The 21553-nt window shown below is 43.1% G+C and overlaps 1 protein-coding gene across 2 annotated transcripts; it reads right to left on the minus strand.

Annotated features, from left to right (window-relative positions):
- Positions 1-470: 470 nt before the first annotated feature.
- On the minus strand, positions 471-21308 carry LOC311143615 (rho-related GTP-binding protein RhoE-like). 2 transcript variants are annotated; one of them, XM_084179469.1, is made up of 5 exons: positions 21038-21308; positions 20667-20754; positions 4190-4299; positions 3115-3249; positions 471-2917 (listed from the first exon to the last, which is right to left on the minus strand). In XM_084179469.1, exons 1-5 carry the CDS (start codon positions 21185-21187, stop codon positions 2669-2671), a joined length of 732 nt encoding a protein of 243 aa, XP_084035595.1. In that variant the 5' UTR covers positions 21188-21308; the 3' UTR covers positions 471-2668. The 2 variants fall into 2 exon arrangements, with proteins under 2 accessions (XP_084035595.1, XP_084035596.1); XM_084179470.1 differs by having other exon boundaries at positions 473-2917; positions 4190-4257.
- Positions 21309-21553: the final 245 nt, after the last annotated feature.

Consider the following 21553-nt stretch of genomic DNA (forward strand, 5'->3'; position numbering starts at 1 on the left):
ATACACAATGTAGAAGCAGATTGATACAGCATAGTGGAATGCCTGACCGATCGAACTTGAACAGTCTTTCCTCCATGTTGTTCATGGTGAGTGAAAGCAATCCTACTGTATTGAATAAAGATTTGACATCTTAATAGGTGCTTGTTTGAGCATGGTGAGAAATTGCAAGCTGGCCAAGTAGATGAGAACACACTCATTTAATCAAGCAGCCATCTAGTCAGGAATAGAAATGTGGTTACCATGTCATGATGTTCTCACAGATTATTAATGTGCCAGAGGGATAAAACATTTAATTGAATATCAAGTCATCCCAAGCAATTATTGTATTATTATTTATTATTAGGATGTAGCAAAACAAAATGGTTCATAATGTGTTCTGCTACGATTTCCAGACCGAATCTGTGGTATTCCAAACGGTTTGACAAAATACGCATGTCAAGATCAAGTCTCAATCAAGACAGAAATATGTTGTACTGTACATTGAACTTTTATTTTCAAAGGGAAAATATATAACTTCAATAAATACTGTGGAAACACAGACATACAAATGGACTAAACATTTTTTTTTTAAGGTTGATGTTCTACAGCTAACACATTCTGAACTTTAATTTAACATTTTTCATACAGAGAGCACAGGCTACACCCACTAGCTGATATACTGCCTTGGGGGGGCTATTCTGAAAGCAGTTCAACAGACTTCTCCAGTTATATGAGGAAAACACCCAAGTACTTACTATGCTGCTGAGAGAACTTAAGACTAAAATTTGTAACTGAAAGATGTATATCTAGTTTAACAGCAACTGCTTGGAGAGGGTGGAGGGAAAGGGGGATACCTATTCAGTTGAACAACAATGCATTCATGTGTTTTCTGCATTTAACCAAACACCTCTGAATCAGAGAGGTGCGGGAGGCTGCCCTAATCGATGTCCACGTCTTCAGCACCTGTGGAACAGTTGTTGTTGGGGGTTAACTGCCTTGCTCAAGGGCAGAACGGCAGATTTGTTCCACCTTGCCGGCTCGGGGAGTCAAACCAGCGACCTTTCGGTTATTGGCCCAACGCTCTTAGCCACTAGGCTACCTGCCGCCATGAGCTATAGCTGCGGGCTAGTTCTACTTAGCTACTTGACTTAGCCTACTGCCGCAGTGAACTAGTCACATCCATGATCAAATAACTGTTGTATTTGAATCAAGAGTAGGCTACGAATGTGGTGCATCTGCACCAGAAATGAACAGTCTGAGTAAGATGTAGCCTGCCCTAGCTCTCCACACAGAAATCATTAACAGCGCTGTACAGTTCTTGAACCAGCAAACACTGATAACTAGACTTTGGTCTTTACAGACCATTGCCCTCCTTGGAGTTCGATAAGAATCCTCACATTGCATAACTGAGGACATCCTTGAAAATATCTGTGCAATGATGGTCTTCTGTGTCAATAACCGAAGCTCAGTGGCTTGCTCAGCACTGGCCATGTTTAACCCCTTAGTTAAGCTTGGCTGGCATGGGTGTGTACTGTGCACCCACACATGTACTGAGGCCCTGGCGTCGCCGGAGATACGGGCAGCACAGCTGAAGTCATCCCAGTGACAGAAGAGCGGGGGTGTAGGATATGTCCTCAAACAGAGATACTGTACCACGTCCTTCAAAATCATTGGTCATGATCTTTACACAGCCTATCACAACCGTCGTTGGCAGAGTGCTACTTCGTGAGCGATTCCAATGCTCTGTCAAGCTTTACTTTGGTTGTAAATGATAACAGCAAAACAACAAAGGGGTCAGACTATGCTGAGGTTTAAAAACAGCGCTAGAACGATATGCAAAGGAGTACAACACAGAAAAAAGGCTTTCAGATCTTTCGTAACAGTGTGCAACAGCTTATAACAAAACAAACATCCCATTTCCATTTGGCAAACTCATAAAAGGCAGTAACAAAAGAGAAAAGGGGGAGATAAACTCAAACATGGGCAATGTGAACAAACCACAGTGTTTTTCTGTCCTTTAACTGCTTTGTAAGTGCCAGACCCAGCAGCCAGTGCAAGAGATCCATTTGTCTTCTTAAATCCATTTTACTGTAGCAGAATCTCACTTCTAAACAACAATCTTCTCACTCAGTGCTGAATCCACCACCGTACACTCCCCCCCCCCCCCCCCCCCACCTTCACATTTTCTTTCCGAGGACAAAAGTAAAACCCGACACCACTTTAGCTCATTTCCTGTCCAGATCCCAGACAAAAAAAGGTTATGGTGTCATTTACTGTACCAAAAATGTTGTCATTTCCTGGGGTAAAGAAATCTTGAGAGGACCGACAGAAGTCAGCATGTCTTCCTCCATCTCTTTCTTGTAGTTTACGTGAAAGGGTTGTTGAACATTTTGGCCTTAAAAATAAACCAATTCTGAAGCATCAGATGGCCTCCAGTGTCCGGTTTCCTTCAGTCTCTTTGGTGAATGTCTATGGCGCAGAGTAGGGCAGCTTGATGTAAGTTTGTACGTTTTAGGTCAATCCAAACCAGTGGAGAATCTGATTTAAAAGTGCAGAGCTAACTCGCCTTCTCACTGCTTTGCCTGTGTGTCTAGGAGGGGGAGGGGCTCTATGCACAGTGTCCAGTCCCCATCACCTGCCTGCTCCTCCCACAGTCTACATCAGTCAGTCTCCCTACCCCAACAACCAATCACATTATTGTACAGCTCTTGGCCTTGTCTTTGCGCAGGTCTGACGTGACAGCGGTGAGTTCGGGCCTACTGGGCACGTGCGAGATCCTCTTGGTGCTCCTGGAGGACTTGTTGCGTTTGACGTTCTTGTTGCTCTTGTTGACGCAGGCCAGCGTGGCCACGTGAAAGATGTCTCTGACGCTGTTTTCAGACTGCAGGGACGAACACTCGATGTAGGGAGCACTGATCTGCTTGGCCATGTTGGAGCCCTGAGAGAGAATAACGCCACGAGATCAGTCTGGAGATCTGTCTTTTATCGTTATTCATAGCTGGTATTCAGGTACCACATTTCATAATACCACATTAAGGCATATAGTACTAGCCCAATAATAATTCAAATAACATGTCCACATCGTCATCATCATAGTGAGTGTCAAAGTATGAGCAAAATGCATGTAGCGCCTACCTGATCGTATGACACGGGTGTCTGTCTGTGATTGGATAGTTCCACCAGTGTGGTGAGGTCTGTGCGGAGGTCTGACTTGCATCCCACCAGCAGAATCTTTGTGTTGGGACAAAACTCCTGGATCTCTCCTCGCCACTATGGGGGGAAAAAATTAAGAAAGAAATTAGCAACACTTCTAGTAAACAGGTGTGCTTTTACAGGGTTGGCTAATATTCAGTGTCAGACATCCTAACATGAGATTTGCATGCATAACCATTGACTTTCGCAATGTCACATTGTGAGTTATGCACCCAGATCTCAAGTTAAGATTTGGGCCTAAAATAGTTAGACAAGTGCATAAAGTGCTGCATTGATGGACACTGGAGCTTTCCCAAAGAGTCAACCACCCACACACCCACTTGTTATCTTCATATAATGCGGTCATCTGTGAAAACAGTCACTGACAGCGCCAGCTCTGTATCGCACAATTTAAGTAATGGAAAACATCCTCTTCCACTTTCCCAGGCTTATTCGGTGCCTTGAATTACTGGTCTCCTGCTCTCATTTCCCCTCGCAACAATGCCCAGTCTGATCAATGTGTGTGTGGTCCAGAGACTGGGGCACAGTCTGGTGATTATGTTCTCTCCAGAGGAAGGATAACTCCCCCTCTCACTGGACCAAACTCCTCTCAGCTGGCACAATACCGAGCCCTAGTGTCATCACAGGTCAAAGGGCACCGAGACCCAGAGTAGCCATGCCTGAGATACCACATGTGAACAAGGCCTTTTGGACTACTTCTCAGCCTCATGCGAGTGTTTTCACATTTCTCCCAGTCTCCTTTCTCAATAGTACGACCTTAGGTGTCCTCTCTTGCATTGGTATGGCCCTAGTTCTAATCTCCTCTCATTGGTACAGCCCGGTGCAGTAATTTTCATCAGTGCGGTTTTTCAAAAGCCACTTCACCCAGTAACACAAGCCTTTTCCGAGAGGGTCAAGGGGGCAGAGTGAAAATGATAGTGGGACAGGTCACTTAACAATTCAGGGGCAAATCAGAGGAAGCTTACATCTTAGAGGACATACTGTATACGAAACTCACCTTCTTCAGTACACTGTCCAGGGTGTCTGGTCTGCTGATGTCAAAGCAGATGAGGACTGCATCAGAGTCTGGGTAGGAGAGAGGTCGCACATTGTCATAGTACGGAGATCCTGCAAAAACACAATAGTAAAAACCTGGTCAAAAATATGCAAATTAGGCCAAATAAAGAACTGTAAGAAATCACACATCTCAGCTCTGCACTGTATTTCTTATAATCAACTAACATTTGTTTAGCTCAGATAACTAAAATGTGTTTAGTTCCAGACCAAGATTTTATACTGTAAATGTTAGAATGACCCAGGGAAAGCAAACTTTCTCCCTGACACCATTTCACTGTACTCTGTGTGAGCCGGCACCTCGGGACATCCATAAATTACTACGCTCGTGTCATCATTTCAGCTGCACTGCCCGTGGTCCCGCTCTCTCCCTGCTTGGTGCTCTGGCCTCCATTCATACCCAGCCCAGAACCCACACAGTCAGAATTAGGACAGGAGACATCTGTAATATGGAGCAGATCGAGAGGGGGGTTTCTCAGATTACGCTAACCAATTAGTCACTCCCGTCCCAGGTCACTGCTGTACATCAAATATCCAACGGCAGTTTTCCCACACAGTGTCAAATCGCTTGACTGTCTTGCTACATAGTATGCAGCTGGGTAACTGTGATTAGGAGCAGCTTGGATTGGATTTAATCTAATTTGCTGGGTTTGCGTTCTAAATTTGGAATTATACATTTTTAGCAAGTCTTTGAAGCATCTTTCCACGTGCATTTTAATTTCCTAAATTCTACTGCACAGCGCATGCTAATATAAATTGTCCGGAGTCGCTGCCAAAGAAGTCAAGCAAGGAGGTGGTATGCCAATCTGGCAAACTATGCATCTGATTAACAACCCATGTAAAAAGCAAGATGATGCATGAGATTTCGCAAACTGAATTTGGAAAAGCACACAGTGAGCCTGTAGTGACTAAATATCACATTAAAGTCACATAGAAACCCAACAATACATTTGCAGACTGATGACTGGCAGCGGAACATCTGAGCTTCCACATTCGGAATGCTATGCCAATGCCAGGAATTCTAGGAATTGTGTTTTTTTCCAGATTATGTGTCTGAGAGATCCTTTGAGAACTACACTGACAGTTCGGTATTCAATGATGACAGCTCAAGGAATTGTTTCCAGCGATGGGGGGGGTGGGGGTTATGGTAGGAGTGAAGTCTTATTCTGTCAAAGGAATGTAGATTAAATCATAAAGCATTTAATGCATTGACAGGAGCATTTCTCCCCCTCAAAAACATTAATTCTGAACTTGATTTTTTACGCTCCAAAATGGCTGTTTTCATGTTTAGCAGATAATCGGCGTGGGCCAGGTCAGTTCTCTGTAAGCATGGAAAACACATGGCCGGAATGTTACATCCAATTTAAACTTACATTTACCTGAACAGCAAGTAATGCCAAAATCGTATTTGTTTGTACCGAGTAGGCCTAAGATCTTCTCCAGCATATGATGGCCAAATCTACACTGACAAGATTAACAAATTGTAATGTAACTGTCTGTGTGACTATGTAATTTAACTGGTCCCACTGAACTATGGGACTGCTCATCGATCAGGTAGAGAATGAAGATACTAATATTTAACAGTAAATAGATTCACCCAAAAGAGTATACATTGCATCATGGAGACTGTTTCCTCAGTCAATTGAACAATCAGACAACCAGTGTAGTGAAAAATCTGTCGATGTGCCCTTGAGCAAGGCACTTAACCCTAATTGCTCCTGTAAGTCGCTCTGGATAAGAGCGTCTGCTAAATGACCAATTATTTATTTATTTATTTATTTATTTATTTAGTGATGACACCGGGAACGGGGAGGAGCCCAGAGAAGGAAAGTTACTGCTTTTTTACGATTCTGCTACCGAATCGACTAGCAGTCACTTTGGGGATACAGACACCCTTATACAGAAGCCCAGGAAAAGGAAAGGACAGGATGGCCATGCTGACGGACTGACAGAGACAGCTCATTAGCCCCATTTCACTGTAGCCCTGAGGCCTTGTTCAGTCCCCAGAGCCAGCCAGACGCCCACACACCCATCTCCTCCTTACCCTTCCCTCTCTACCCCCTACTGTGAGTAAACACCCCCGCTATCAGACTGAATTAGCCATTCTGACGGAACTATTCTGAGGGCTTAAAAAGGAGATCCCAGTTGGAGTCCATAAAAAGACAGGCTACCACAATGCTTCTGACAAGCACAAAGACAAGGGGATGTCTTCCTTTATTCTTCCCATTCCTGATGAGGACAGAGCAGAGACCAGCTCAAAACAGAACTACTGCCCCCCACAAAAGGACAGTGACAGCTTCATCTGTTTCATATCCCATGCACTTGTGAGGGAATAAGACCTAGGGGCTACAGTGCTGTCTGTGTAAACGGATATAGAATAGTGAGGGCATGGATGACCCCCCTCCTCTCAGATCACTAGAATGGAACTGTACATTAATCTACAGACATGGAGGACTTGTTTTCAAACAGTGAGTGGGTCCTCCAGGGAACTCTAAAAGGTAACTTTGTCCTTGACTGGTGACATGGAGACATCTTTCACAGAGGGAATACCTCTAAAAGAACGATCACTCTGCCTATGCATTTATGGCTGTCTGACTTGATGTGAAGTGGGTTGCTAGGCTACTCACATAAAAAAGGGGATGTACTGTACAATGCCATTTGTAGAACCCCACCAGATTCTTGGCTTCCGCGTGGAACTGCTTTGTTTTACGTATTTAAACAAATCAGAGAGAATGGAAAAGTAACAAAATCATTGAAAGAACATTGAGGAAAAACCTATTGGTGCATTGAATCACAACTTCAGTCTGGTTTCAAACAACTAAAAATGTGAGAATGTTTTGCTCAAAACACAGGCTGAGTTTCGAAAACAAGCTTTAAAAAAACTTAAAAATAAAAAAAACTCAGCATTGCAAACAATGGGGTCTTTGTGAGGAGAAAGATGCAGTCTTGTGAATGGCATGCAAGACATGCAGCTCAAATTATCTCAACCGAGATGCATGAGCTCTGCCAGTGCCACTATAGCAGAGAGCAGCCCAGCCACATCAGTCAAGGGCTGAACTACCAAAAACAATGAAGTGACAATAAAGAACATCATGAAGACACTTAAAAGACAGGAAGACCGACAGGCCTAAAAAAAAGGTGGTCCTTCATCTCTTCAGAGACATCAAGAAGCTGCAAGCAAGTGGGGGCATTGACAGACACTGTCCGCTACACCTTACCTGAACAACAGCTCTCTCCTCACCTGCCCCACAGGCAGTCTGACCTCATCCTCCAATAGGTAAATTACCAGCCTGAGGGGCATCTACATGAAACACAACAGGGGTGGATGTCTGTGGGGGGCTAATGAGTCACTTTAAATTACCTCCAGTTTAATGAGCCCCTAAACAAAACCCCAAACACTAAATAACAGTGTTCACCCTGTATTCATGGAAAACCCTTTTAGTGTAAACTTAGACAACGTTTGTAGAAAATATATATCTATCTAAGTACTTTTGGCATGGCTGAATTACTGACTGGGCACATGCCCAGGGGCCCCCATTGATTTTGTTATAATGTTTGAGCATAAGAACACAGAATTAGCCATGACAAAATGCATAGAATTACAGGAAAGTATCTTTTACACTGCAACATTTTGCAAAATGAGTAGAATTGCAGAAAAATCTACATTAAAATAGCTAAATTTGCTCTCAGCTCCATGGAATAATTGAGAATTGAAGGAAAGTAGCCCCTTTAAGTTTTAAATTGAAAATGCCTGTTATCTTGCTAGCGAGCTCATGGTTAGCTAGTTAGCAACATTAGCCTGGCTAGATGGCTAGCCAATTAAATACATGAGAAATTCATAAAAACGAGTTTAGCTTTTATAAACCAACAGTCTAACTTGCTAGTTAACTAGCTAGCTAACAGATGGTGATGCTAGGGCTTGCCGTTCTTGATAATGTTTGTCTGTTGGTGAGGGATGGATAACCTACTTCAAGTACTACTTGATGGACTGATTAGCATCCTCAAGTCAAGTGTGCTTACTTTACTGCAGGAAAATATTGATAGGTTTGCTGTTACCCTCTGGACAGCAGATCATTAGTATAGCTAGTAGGCAAGGTTATGTAACCTTATTTAGTCCAACCTGCTATGGTGGGTTTTCAATTAATTGGTATTCACACGTTTGTTTGAGGTAGAATTGAGGGGGTATTGATAAATAACGCATGCTCCACTCAAGTTGATAGACTAATAAAATTCAATTTCAGGCAACACTAAGCACGGAACGACGCAGACGCCTTTTGGACATCTTTTTTCAGTGCAGTGCGGACCAGCCTTGATTTCCACATCCACTGGTTTTTGGTCCGGACTGGACCAAATCTGAAACAATCATAGACGTCTATGTTTGGTTCAGATTTTGTCTGGTCTGGACCAGCCTTGATTTGGCCCAAACAATTAAGTATTTTCAACTTACATTCAGAACCGAAAATGAACCGTTAAACTTAGAGAAAATACGTATTTTTCAATGTCCTGGAAAATATGTATTTTAAAATGTACGGAAAATGTATTTTTACCGTTCATTCAGAACCTAAATTGAACCTAACTTTAACGTCTGGAAAACACGTACAGTGCATTCGGAAAGTATTCAGACCCCTCTACCTTTTCCACATTGTTACATTACAGCCTTATTTTTTTCCTCAACACACACAACCCCATAATGACAAAGCGAAAACAGGTTTAGACATTTTATTTGGAAAGGCACACACCTGTCTATATAAAAAGGTCCCACACTTGACAGTACATGTCAGATCAAAAACCAAGCCATGAGGTTGAAGGAATTGTCTCTGGAGAGACCTGAAAAAAAGCTGTGCAGCGACGCTCCCCATCCAACCTGACAGAACTTGAGAGGATCTGCAGAGAAGAAAGGGAGAAACTCCCCAAATACAGGTGCGCCAAGCTTGAAGCGTCATACCCAAGAAGACTCGAGGCTGTAATCGCTGCCGAAGGTGCTTCAACAAAGTACTGAGTACTTATGTAAATGTGATCCGTTTTTTTATTTGTAATAAAATATGCAAACATTCCTAAAAACCTGTTTTTGCTTTGCCATTATGGGGTATTGTGTGTATATTGATGAGGGGAAAAAACAATAACCCATTTTATAATAAGGCTGTAACGTAACAATGTAGATAAAGTCAAGGGGTCTGAATACTTTCCAAATGCACTGTATTTTAAACGTATTTTCAATGTCATTTTGCTTACTGGGACTATTCTAGTTTTGCGTGGGCCGCATTTGTTGGTCACACCTAGGGCGGCAGAATGGTAACGACCGGCCCTAGTCGGGTGAGTAGTATTGGTTAGGTACTGTATGTGCTTTTAGGTTCCTCCGCATGTGTAGGCCATTGTACTGGCCTGTGTGGTACGGCCTTTCATACACAAGTATGTGGACACCCCTTCAAATTAGTGGATTCAGCTATTTCAGCCACACCCATTGCTGACAGGTATAAAATAAGGCACACAGCCATGCAATCTCAATAGACAAACATTGGCAGTAGAATGGCTTTACTGAAGAGCTCAGTGACGTTCAACGTGGCACCGTCATAGGATGTCACCTTTCCAACAAGTCAGTCCGTAAAATTTCTGCCATGCTAGAGCTGCCCCAGTCAACTGTAAGTGCTGTTATTGTGAAGTGGAAACGTCTAGGAGCAACAACGGCTCAGCCGCGAAGTGGTAGGCCACACAGAACGAGACTGCCGATTGCTGAAGCGCGTAAAAATCATCTGTCCTCAGGAAGCAACGTCAGCACTGCATCTGGAAGCCAAACTGCGAACTGTTCATCGGGAGCTTCATGAAATGGTTTACCATGACCGAGAAGCCGCACACAAGCCTAAGATCACCATGCGCAATGCCAAGCGTCCATTGGACTCTGGAGCAGTGGAAAGCATGATTAATCACGCTTCACCATCTGGCAGTCCGACGGCCAAATCTGGGTTTGTCGGATGCCGGGAGAACACTACATGCCCCAATGCATAGTGCCAACTGTAAAGTTTGGTGGAGGAGGAATAATGGTCTGGGGCTGTTTTTCATGGTTCGGGCTAGGCCCCTTAGTTCCAGAGAAGGGAAATCTTAATGCAGCAGCATACAATGACATTCTAGATGATTCTGTGCTTCCAACTTTGCGGCAACAGTTTAGGGAAGGCCCTTTCCTGTTTCAGCATGACAATGCCCCCGTGCACAAAGCGAGGTACATACAGAAATGGTTTGTCGAGATCGGTGAGAAAGAACTTGACTGGCCTGCACAGAGCCCGGACATCAACCCCATCGAACGCCTTTGGGATGAATTGGAACGCAGACTGTGAGCCAGGCCTCATCGCCCAACATCAGTGCCTGACCTCTTGGCTGAAAGGAAGCAAGTACCCGCAGCAATGTTCCAACATCTAGTGGAAAGCCTAAGGGAGGGGGGGACCAACTCCATAATAATGCCCATGACTTTGGAATGAGATGTTTGACGAGCAGGTGTCCACATACTTTTGGTCATGTAGTATATGTGTAGTAGTTTGTTGCATCGTATTGCTTAGTTTATAATTTGTGTCGACTTTGAATTAAATCTAAGCCACAGATTGTTAACGTCCTCCATTTTGTAATTGACCGTTATAGATGCAGACCCAAAGACATTCAAGCAGCACTTTGAGAGCAAGCATCCCAAGTCTCCAATGTCCCAGTACTGGTTGATGTGCAGGCCTAAGTCACCATACACACTAATGGACCTACAGCTGGGGTAGGATTATTCCATCATTCACACACAGTAGACAGTGTAAACTTCCAAGATGGCATAGCAGTGCGGTCGTGTTTTCTGTAGTGTCCTCATGTAAATAGCCTGTTTTTTTTGTATACAGTGGGGAGAACAAGTATTTGATACACTGCCGATTTTGCAGGTTTTCCTACTTACAAAGCATGTAAAAGTCTGTAATTTTAATCATAGGTACACTTCAACTGTGAGAGACGGAATCTAAAACAATCCAGAAAATCACATTGTATGATTTTTAAGTAATTCATTTGCATGACATAAGTATTTGATACATCAGAAAAGCAGAACTTAATATTTGGTACAGAATCCTTTGTTTGCAATTACAGAGATCATACGTTTCCTGTAGGTCTTGACCAGGTTTGCACACACTGCAGCAGGGATTTTGGCCCACTCCTCCATACAGACCTTCTCCAGATCCTTCAGGTTTCGGGGCTGTCGCTGGGCAATACGGACTTTCAGCTCACTCCAAAGATTTTCTATTGGGTTCAGGTCTGGAGACTGGCTAGGCCACTCCAGGACCTTGAGATGCTTCTTACGGAGCCACTCCTTAGTTGCCCTGGCTGTGTGTTTCGGGTCGTTGTCATGCTGGAAGACCCAGCCACGACCCATCTTCAATGCTCTTACTGAGGGAAGGAGGTTGTTGGCCAAGATCTCACGATACATGGCCCCATCCATCCTCCCCTCAATACGGTGCAGTCGAAAAGCATCCCCAAAGAATGTTGTTTCCACCTCCATGCTTCACGGTTGGGATGGTGTTCTTGGGGTTGTTCTCATCCTCCTTCTTCCTCCAAACACGGCGAGTGGAGTTTAGACCAAAAAGCTCTATTTTTGTCTCATCAGACCACATGGCGTTCTCCCATTCCTCCTCTGGATCATCCAGATGGTCATTGGCAAACTTCAGACGGGCCTGGACATGCGCTGGCTTGAGCAGGGGGACCTTGCGTGTGCTGCAGGATTTTAATCCATGACGGCGTAGTGTGTTACTAATGGTTTTCTTTGAGACTGTGGTCCCAGCTCTCTTCAGGTCATTGACCAGGTCCTGCCATGTAGTTCTGGGCTGATCCCTCACCTTCCTCATGATCATTGATGCCCCACGAGGTGAGATCTTGCATGGAGCCCCAGACCGAGGGTGATTGACCGTCATCTTGAACTTCTTCCATGTTGTAATAATTGTGCCAACAGTTGTTGCCTTCTCACCAAGCTGCTTGCCTATTGTCCTGTAGCCCATCCCAGCCTTGTGCAGGTCTACAATTTTATCCCTGATGTCCTTACACAGCTCTCTGGTCTTGGCCATTGTGGAGAGGTTGGAGTCTGGTTGATTGAGTGTGTGGACAGGTGTCTTTTATACAGGTAACGAGTTCAAACAGGTGCAGTTAATACAGGTAATGAGTGGAGAACAGGAGGGCTTCTTAAAGAAAAACGAACAGGTCTGTGAGAGCCGGAATTCTTACTGGTTGGTAGGTGATCAAATACTTATGTCATGCAATAAAATGCAAATTAATTACTTAAAAATCATACAATGTGATTTTCTGGATTTTTGTTTTAGATTCCATCTCTCACAGTTGAAGTGTACCTATGATAAAAATTACAGACCTCTACATGCTTTGTAAGTAGGAAAACCTGCAAAATCGGCAGTGTATCAAATACTTGTTCTCCCCACTGTATATTTCTCAATCTCACTTTCCATCCTTTAACTAAATATACTTTCCTGCAACCCGCCTCACCCAATGTGGAATGGATTCTATTATTTCTTCATACATTTTTATCCAGAACCTCTGGCTGATACTAGCCAGCTAACTAGCTACTTGCTATTAGCCACCGTTAGCGGTCTTCGCCATTGTCCGTGGCCTGCACTACCTACCAGCCAGCTCTAGCCTGGACAATTATCGGCCAGTCTGCACAGTGCGCTATCGAGCCAGAGCATATCGGATTTTCTGCCGGAATCACTGAATCACTGGACCTTAACACAGGATCATCGCAACTAGCTAGCTGCAACCGAATGGCTGTTGTCATTGTTGGCTAATCACCACTGTCCTGAAGCTAACCCCAGTTAGCCTTGAGCTAGCCTCGAGCCCATCTCCCGGCTATCTACCTCTCTGTCAACCAGACGGGACCTCCTAATGTTGACACGGAGCCCCGCCGATCCAATCGTCTGATGTGGTTTCAACAGGCTTCCCGTTGCGACGACCCCGAAGATCCATCTGCTAGCCCCGGCCCGCTAGCACACGCAATCAACAGCCGTGCCTCCAGCTCACCTGTAGCGTAGCAGTCACTGAACTGCTCCCGAACGTACTTATTGCTGTTCACTGGACCTTATGATCACTCAGCTACACAGCTGATGCCTGCTGGACTGTTCCTTTATACGGTACCCCATCCTGTTGATATGTTTAGCCTCAGCTCAAACTTTCGTCGCCATTACCAGCTGTTGTCTTAGCTCTCTCGAATAACACCTGTGACTGCTTTATGCCTATCTCCCATGTCAATATGCCTTGCCTATTGCGGTTTCGGTTAGTTCTAACTGTCCTTTTCCAATGTAGAGCCCACAGTCCTGCTCAACTTGTCTCAGATCCTTTGTACCACCCCCCACAGACGTGGAGACCGGCTCAATCAGTGCCTCCAGTGATGCCATCTCTTTCATCTTTACCCAACGCTTAGGTTTACCTCCACTGTACTCATATCCTTCCATATCCTTGTCTGTACATAATGCCCTGAATCTATTCTACAACGCCCGGAAATCTGCCCCTTTTTTTCTCTGTACCCAACGCACTAGAAGACCAGTTTTTAAAGCCTTTAGCCGTCTCCTTATTCTACTCCTCTTCTGGTGATGTAGAGGTTAACCCAGGCCCTGTAGCCCGCAGTATCACTCCTGCTCCCCAGGCGCGATCATTTGTTGACTTCTGTAATCGCAAAAGCCTTGGTTTCTTGCATGTTAACATCAGAAGCCTCCTCCCTACGTTTTAGTTATTCACTGCATTAGCGCACTCAGCCAACCCTGATGTTCTAGCAGTGTCTGAATCCTGGCTTAGGAAGGCCACCAAAGATTCTGACATTTCCATTCCCAACTACATTTTCCGTCTAGATAGAACTGCCAAAGGGGGCGGAGTTGCAATCTACCGTAGAGATAGCCTGCAGAGCTCTATCATACTATCCGGGTCTGTGCCCAAACCGTTTGAGCTTCTACTTCTAAAAATCCACCATTCCAGAAATAAGTCTCACTGTTGCCGCTTGCTACAGACCCCCCTCAGCCCCCAGCTGTGCCCTGAACACCATATGCGAATTGATTGCCCCCCATCTATCCTCAGAGTTCGTATTGCTTGGTGACCTAAACTGGGATATGCTTAACACCCCGGCCGTCCTACAATCTAAACTAGATGCCCTCAATCTCACACAAATTATCAAGGAACCTACCAGGTACAACCCTAAATCCATTAACATGGGCACCCTCATAGATATCATCCTGACTAATTTACCCTCTAAATACACCTCCGCTGTCTTCAAACAGAAAAGGTGTCAGCTAGAGATGACGTGCAGGAGCTTGCAGGGATTTGTAGTCTGGCATGAGGTCTACTTTAATGCTAATTAGCATTTTCAAATCTGAGCGTAAACAGAGCCGAATATATTGATAAAAATCACCTTGTCCGAGAATGATATACACGGTTATCAAAACGTCACGCCAGGGTAAGCCTACACGAAACACAGCCCTTATTTGTTTCTAAAATCCACAATGGATAAAATGAAAGGTGGAAAAACAATTTGAAACATTTCCTTGTTTGACCGCTAGGTTTTATGGGTATTATGGACAAGTCTACTGTGGGGCTCTATTCACATTCAAAGCACGGGGTCAGAAGATGGGTTCATACACAAACATGATCCAATTCAATTTGTACAGGTTGGAACACTGTAGGGGTGAGCCGGAGGCTGCTAGACAACCTACACAGAGCTGAGAAACCTGCACAACCATCTGCTCTACATACTAATAGCTTGGCCCAGAGCAATTAACATACAGTATATAGTGACGACACAGGTGATGCGGAGCTGCAAACACTCACGCATTGGCTGTGAGACACGCATTTGACCCTCTTCTCACGCTCTCACGGCACACATTGAAAAGTACTGCTTTTATTGGTCTAATTAGTCCATTGTATAGTCAACACGTTAAAATCGATTTGGAGCACAGTTGAAAAGTTAGTCAGCATCTGCGCCTGCAATTTAACATCACGAGCAGAACCTCCATTGTCCTGTCTTGCCACAGCACTGAACCGCGGCACATTGAAGCATATCATTGGTTTAGTTATGTAAGGAATCAAGGGGATTGGATGCATGTTTTAAAGAAACACCCTTAAGATTAGAGTGGAGCTGAGAGTTAAGAAAAACAAAACAAAAAACTGTAAAAAGCATGGTTAGCGCCGTTTAATGTACAGTGTTGTCAACAAAATTAGGTTGCTATTACTCCCGTACCCATTGCAGAACGCAGCCTTTTGACAGCATGTACTAAAGTCGATTTAATACACACCTGCATTAGTCCCCTCTTTTGGTGATTGGCATTTAGGCTGTGCCAACGAAAAGGCAGCAGACAGACCTACAGTATGTTTGAGCAGGGACGTTTGGTAGGGTGACCTGATTTGTAACTATGAAAATTATTTTGTCAAACAGATTGTGAACGCCAAAAAGTGTACGTTCGATTCTAGAGGGGGGGACAATAAATATAAAAATAATTTGGTTAGGGTGTAGGGGCAGATTTGTCAACTTGTCTTTAGGAGATTTTATTATCTATTTACTTTATTTAGTCTGATCAGTGGAACAATTATAATTCTTAAAATGGGCTAAAATAGGGTAATTACTGTGCTTGTTAGCAAGAACACTTATTTCCCACACTTATTTTATTATTCCACTTCTTCCCAGTTTTGCCAGTGTAATCACATATTTGAAATGTGATATGCCTCCAAAAATGATTTATATGAGGCTATGTATTTTTGCAGCCATTCATGGAGAGTTTTGAATAAGTCATACAAATAAGCATTGGATATTAGATGCTCCAGTTTGTTTGACATTTTAGGATTGTGCACATTCTAGGAAGAGATTGTAGGGGGATTCACAACTCAAACACATCACATTTTGTCTATGTAGAGTAACATGATGGCAGGGATCTTCAACTAGTAGGCATAAACCATCTAAATATTTATTATATTGATTATATTTTTCTTGATGGTTGGGTGATTGAGAAGTTAGCCCTATTTTAGAAGAGATAGTTCACCCAAATTACCAAATGTTTGTGTCCTTACCTTGAAAGCAGTCTATGGCCAAGGAGACTGAAATATATTATTTGGTTACCCACTGCCATCAACCATTAATATAAACATTTCCTGTGCAGAGCCTTGGTGTGTAGTGGTAACACTCCCCGGCACGTCGCATACAACTTTTCACCTGAGAACAGGGCTCAATTCCTGCTTCCAAACTTCCTATTGTTTCTACCATTTGCCTGTATCCTAATCTCATTTAATTACTGTCTGACTAAAGTGTCAAACCACCCAAAAAATGTTAAGAAAATATTAGCATACTTTAACTTCCAACATCTCAACATAACAAAGTCGTCGAAATTTGAGCATTCAAAGCATCCTTAATACATCTGACCGGTGGTATTATTTTTTACCCTTGTCATAGGCCTAAGCCATGTCAAAATACGTAGATTGCAGGAAATTAGCTTTAAAACAATAACATTTTCCTGGGGGAGGACCCCGAATCCCCCTCTAGGGCTTGTGCCAGGGGGCAATGAAATTCACATAGAAAATCTCACTGCAAGCTTTCTTCACAGGTTGGCAGCCCTGTGATACTTCAACAAGAAAAACTACTGGGGCACTAATTCAACATCAACGACACAGAACTATAAATATCAGGCCGCTTGTAATGCTGGACGGAAATGTTCCTCTGAACGGTTTCTGCTAAAATAAACATTCTATAATTTTGTAAAACAAACGTAATATTCCCCAGTGTATCAAAGGTGGTCCCCATATAGATGTGATAGATAATAAACAGTAGAAGCAGCATATATGATGAGTAAAAAAAAGGGTCAATGGAGATAGTCCAGGTAGCTATTTGGTGAACTATTCAGCAGTCTTATGGCTTGGGTGTAGAAGCTGCCCAATCACCCAGCCAGGCTGGAGGACTGAGGCTGTAGTATAGGAGGTAATTACCTTCTGATCTGCGGCTGGGTTAGGGTTAGATACCCCAGGGACCTCTACGTGGGCATTTTTTGTACCAAGAAATGTAATGTAAGCAAAGTGTCAGCATTTAATTACTCAGGAAAAACAGTATTTGAAATGGGGAAGGTGTTTCAAATGATATGGGGTGTTTGACAGTCAAGCAGTGGCATGTATTCATGGATGCCAGGCTTCCCCAAAACATTTAACAAGAAAAAATTAAATTCGCAAGAGGCTTAATGTATCTCACCGGTATAAGCATCAGAGCAAGCGAAACAGCGCCCCTCGGTCTCTGTACGTATAGGCCATCTATCGGATGCTGTCTGGTCCAAAAGAGTATGACATTGTTGCTGCCCGTAGCAATCAATTGAATTTACCACAGGTGGACTCCAAGTTGTAGAAACATCTCAAGGATGATCAATAGAAACAAGATGCACCTGAGCTCAATTTCGAGTATCATAGCAAAGGGTCTGAATACTTATGTAAATAAGGTATCGGTTTTATTTTTAATAAACTTGCAAAATATCCTGTTTTCGTTTTGTCATTATGGGGTATTGTGTGTAGATTGCGGAAAAAATTAATGACATTTAATCAATTTTAGAATAAGGCTGTAACGTAACCAAATATGGAAAATACTTCCTGAATACTTTCGTATGTCACTGTACCTAGATGTAGAAGGCTAACGTTATCTAGGTAACGTTGCCCATGAAAAGGAAGTTAGGCTAGCGAGAAAGCATTTTAGCCAGGTAGCCTAGGATAACAAAAAATAAAAGCGTATACTGTATGACAGTGATAGACCGTTACGTCAACATTAAAGAGGATGGCATTAGCGTTTCTCTACAAGTACGGTGAGTCAACATGTTTTTTTCTACTTGCACACAGAGAATCAAAACCATGGACAGCCACCTATTTAGCTTACGTTGATTGGACAATTGTTTTTGGTATCTTTTAGTTGTCACTGTATTAGACTTAGCACGAGTGATTTGATGTTGAAATAGAAATGGTGCTGGAATAGCGGAGGCAGCTCCTGTTTTCTTTGCGACTTGCGGTAACTCTCCGTGGTTCTAAATCAATAGTTATTTAGTGGTCCGAAAATGTCGGAAACATTAACTTGCTTGACCATGCTGTAGGTCATGTAACTGGTTGTTACATGCAATATACTTTTTGGACTTCAGACAGTAGTTGTTCTCCTGTTTTTTGATGAAAAAAAGGTTTGGTTGAATTTATTCTGCCACTGTGTCTTACTGTCTTGGCCTTTAGGCCTATATATCACAGTCGCAAGGCATATGACCTAACTGGTTATAGAGCAAACGACGCAATTATCACAAAACAGGTTGTAATATGGATTTTTTTTTTGGGGGGGGGGGGGGCTTCCCCAGTCATTTTACCCACGCTCCTGCATTCAAGTCTCTCTAAATTATGAATTTAAAAACAAGATAATGTTGCGTATATATTTTGAGTGTTTATTTAATAACCATTTATTAATATTTTCTTAGCTGGTGCCTCCACTGAGTGTGCCAAATGCCTTCATCTGTTGTTACACATCTCTGAGTAGAGAGACAGGATGTGGACACTGCACACTGAATTTGGTTGCCATGGCAACACACGGTCACCTAGGCAGAGAGCTCTGTAAATATTGTGCATACTGTATGTGTTATTTTGAAGTGTTAAGCATTATTTTATTTTTTTACATTTTTGATGTTTTACTGCTCTGGGGTTTGATCAATTACATCTTGTGGTCTTGACTCTCAGATTTGCAGAATTGGGATGGAAAGTCTATTTTTGGCTTACACGTTATAGCTAGCTAGCTAGAAGACTGTTTGGTTTTAAATAATGCAGCCCATGCTTTTTCAGTTTAAGCTGTCCGGAATAACTACAACAAGGACTGCATGCAGGCTCAGGGACTGTTCTTAACGACTGCCAAGGTGTGGTGGCTTTTTGTGCGCTTTTCACCAGCCATGGCATCACTCAGGTGGGTGCTACATGTTCGGCAATGGAGGACCAGTAGCCTACCTACGGAGGAGAGACATTTGGAGAAACTGACAGTCAGAAAAGCAGGTGTGGGGCACTGATGAAGAGCTCCTGGCCTGTTTGTCAGACTGTCTGTTTCTTCCTGGCTGTAACATCAATGCCCCCTCCACTGAAGCTACACTTCATTTCCAATCCAAACTACCTCAACCCCCGGCCTTTCCATCATTCGACGCCAACTAGAGACATTCAATCTCCATGATCTCAATTTATAATGTGTTGGTTTGCTTTTTTGTGTGCTTTGATATTATTTTCTGTAATGAAAAGCGCTACAGAAGTAAAGTAAATTATTATTTTAATAAATCCTTGTGGTAGAGCAGTCCATCGCAACATTCCTGGGATGCAGCATCACCAAGTTCCAACGCTGGATATTCCCGCCACCTACTGGGCTTGTTTAATGTATTGGATGACCTGTCAAATTAAGATTTCAAGCTGAGCGCACAGTCCGATTTTCCACAAGCTTTTAAAGTGTGGTAATTCATTCAAACGCTCACATTCCACTGTGCCAGTCCAAATTCCACAGTCGGGCTCGTGCCCTGTAGTGCAGTATTAGTATATAAATATAAACGCAACATGTAAAGTGTGGTCCCATGTTTCATGAGCTGAAATAAAAGATCCCAGAAATGTTCCATACACACAAAAAGGTTAATTCTCAAAAAATGTATTGCACACGTGTTTACATCCCTGCTAGTGAGAATGTATCATTTGCCAAGATAATCCATCCACCTGCTAGGTGTGGCATATCAAGAAGCTGATTCAAGAGTATGATCATTACACAGGTGCACCTTGTGCTGGGGACAATAAAAGGCCACTAAAATGGTGTCACACAACACCACAGATGTCTCAAGGTGAGGGCTCGTGCAATTGCTGACTGCAGGCAAGCGGACTGCAGGAATGTCCACCAGAGCTGTTGCCAGAATTTAATTTTCATTATTCTACCATAAGCCGCCTCCAATGTCGTTTTAGAGAATTTGGCAGTATGTCAAACCGACCTCACAACCGCAGACCATGTGTATGGCATTGTGTGGGTGAGCGGTTTGCTGAGGTCAACATTGTGAACACAGTGCCCCATGGTGGCTGTAGGGTTATGGTACGGCAGGCATAAGCTACTGACAATGAACACAATTGCATTTTATCTATTGGTAATTTGTATTCACAAAAATACTGCGATGAGATCCTGAGGCCCATTTTATTTTTACTTTTTCTGTAACCAACAGATGCATATCTGTATTCCCAGTCATGTGAAATCCATAGATTAGGGCCCATTGAATTTATTTCAATTGACTGATTTCCTCATATGAACTGTAACTCAGTAAAATCGTTGAAATTGTTGCATGTTGCCTTTATATTTTTGTTCAGTATAGAATGCTGTAGAGATGAAATAGACATTAAGATAGTATAATTCAAAAGGTTCTCACCTGAAGTGTCCCAGAGACTGAGTTCTATTCTTTGCGTGTCGATTTCAAAACTGGCTGTGTAGTTCTCAAACACCGTTGGGACATAGTTCTATAAAATAAAGAATTTGCAATACATCATTATGTTGATCATACAAACGTTATCCAATACACCAAGATGAGTTGCACAAAAAAACACTAACACATTCTGCATCGTAATTTAATCTGTAATTCTGCAAGCAGTTAATTTGAATCACTTGGTATGTGCGTAAAAGCGCACATAAAAGTTCGGAAAATATCATTTTCCGACACTTCCCCCTCGGGTAACGACTCGTAAATGGCACAAACACGCAAGTTAGTTCATTCATCCAAACGACATCCAACAATAGTCCTACCTCTGGAAAGCAATCTTTCGCAAAGACGTGAAGTAGAGCAGTTTTTCCACACTGACTATCCCCAACGACAACGATTTTACACTTCACGCTCTGGTTAGGATCCATCTCGGATTTCGGTGAAAGCTTTTGACCGGATCCTGTATCCTTCATTGACTTTTCAAATGTCTATAGATAAGCTCCGCACACAAATCAGATATCCATAACAATCGCTACTGTCCTGTTGATATTGTTAGCTACGTCCTCTATGCACCAGTAAACTACTTTTGATCATGCACAGCGACGAGCACAGGAGGTTTATATACGAGGCGGTGAACCAATCGGTTTCCTCGGTCATATGACGAAGCAGTGGTCCGCCCCTTTCTCCCTCGTGGAGACATCAACATTACCACGAGGACAGCGCCCTCTACTTGTCGGTATTCCCTACCATGCTCTCAGAGGAGAGGACAAGAAAGATGTGTTCAGAGGTGAAAAGAAGCCAGCAAATTTCCATAGTCAAAAAAAAAAAAAAAGAGTCAT

Source organism: Coregonus lavaretus (genome assembly GCF_964263955.1).
Source record: "Coregonus lavaretus genome assembly, chromosome: 16".
In the NCBI taxonomy this organism is placed as follows: domain Eukaryota; kingdom Metazoa; phylum Chordata; class Actinopteri; order Salmoniformes; family Salmonidae; genus Coregonus; species Coregonus lavaretus.

Excerpts from the sequence above, each read along its gene's own strand:
- LOC311143615 (XM_084179469.1), bottom strand. The coding sequence starts at position 21,187 with ATGAAGGATACAGGATCCGGTCAAAAGCTTTCACCGAAATCCGAGATG. Across the intron at positions 4,300-20,666 it reads CAGTCTCTGGGACACTTCAG|GATCTCCGTACTATGACAAT; the intron begins GTGAGAACCTTT and ends GTGTTTTTGCAG. Across the intron at positions 2,918-3,114 it reads CACCCGTGTCATACGATCAG|GGCTCCAACATGGCCAAGCA; the intron begins GTAGGCGCTACA and ends ATTCTCTCTCAG.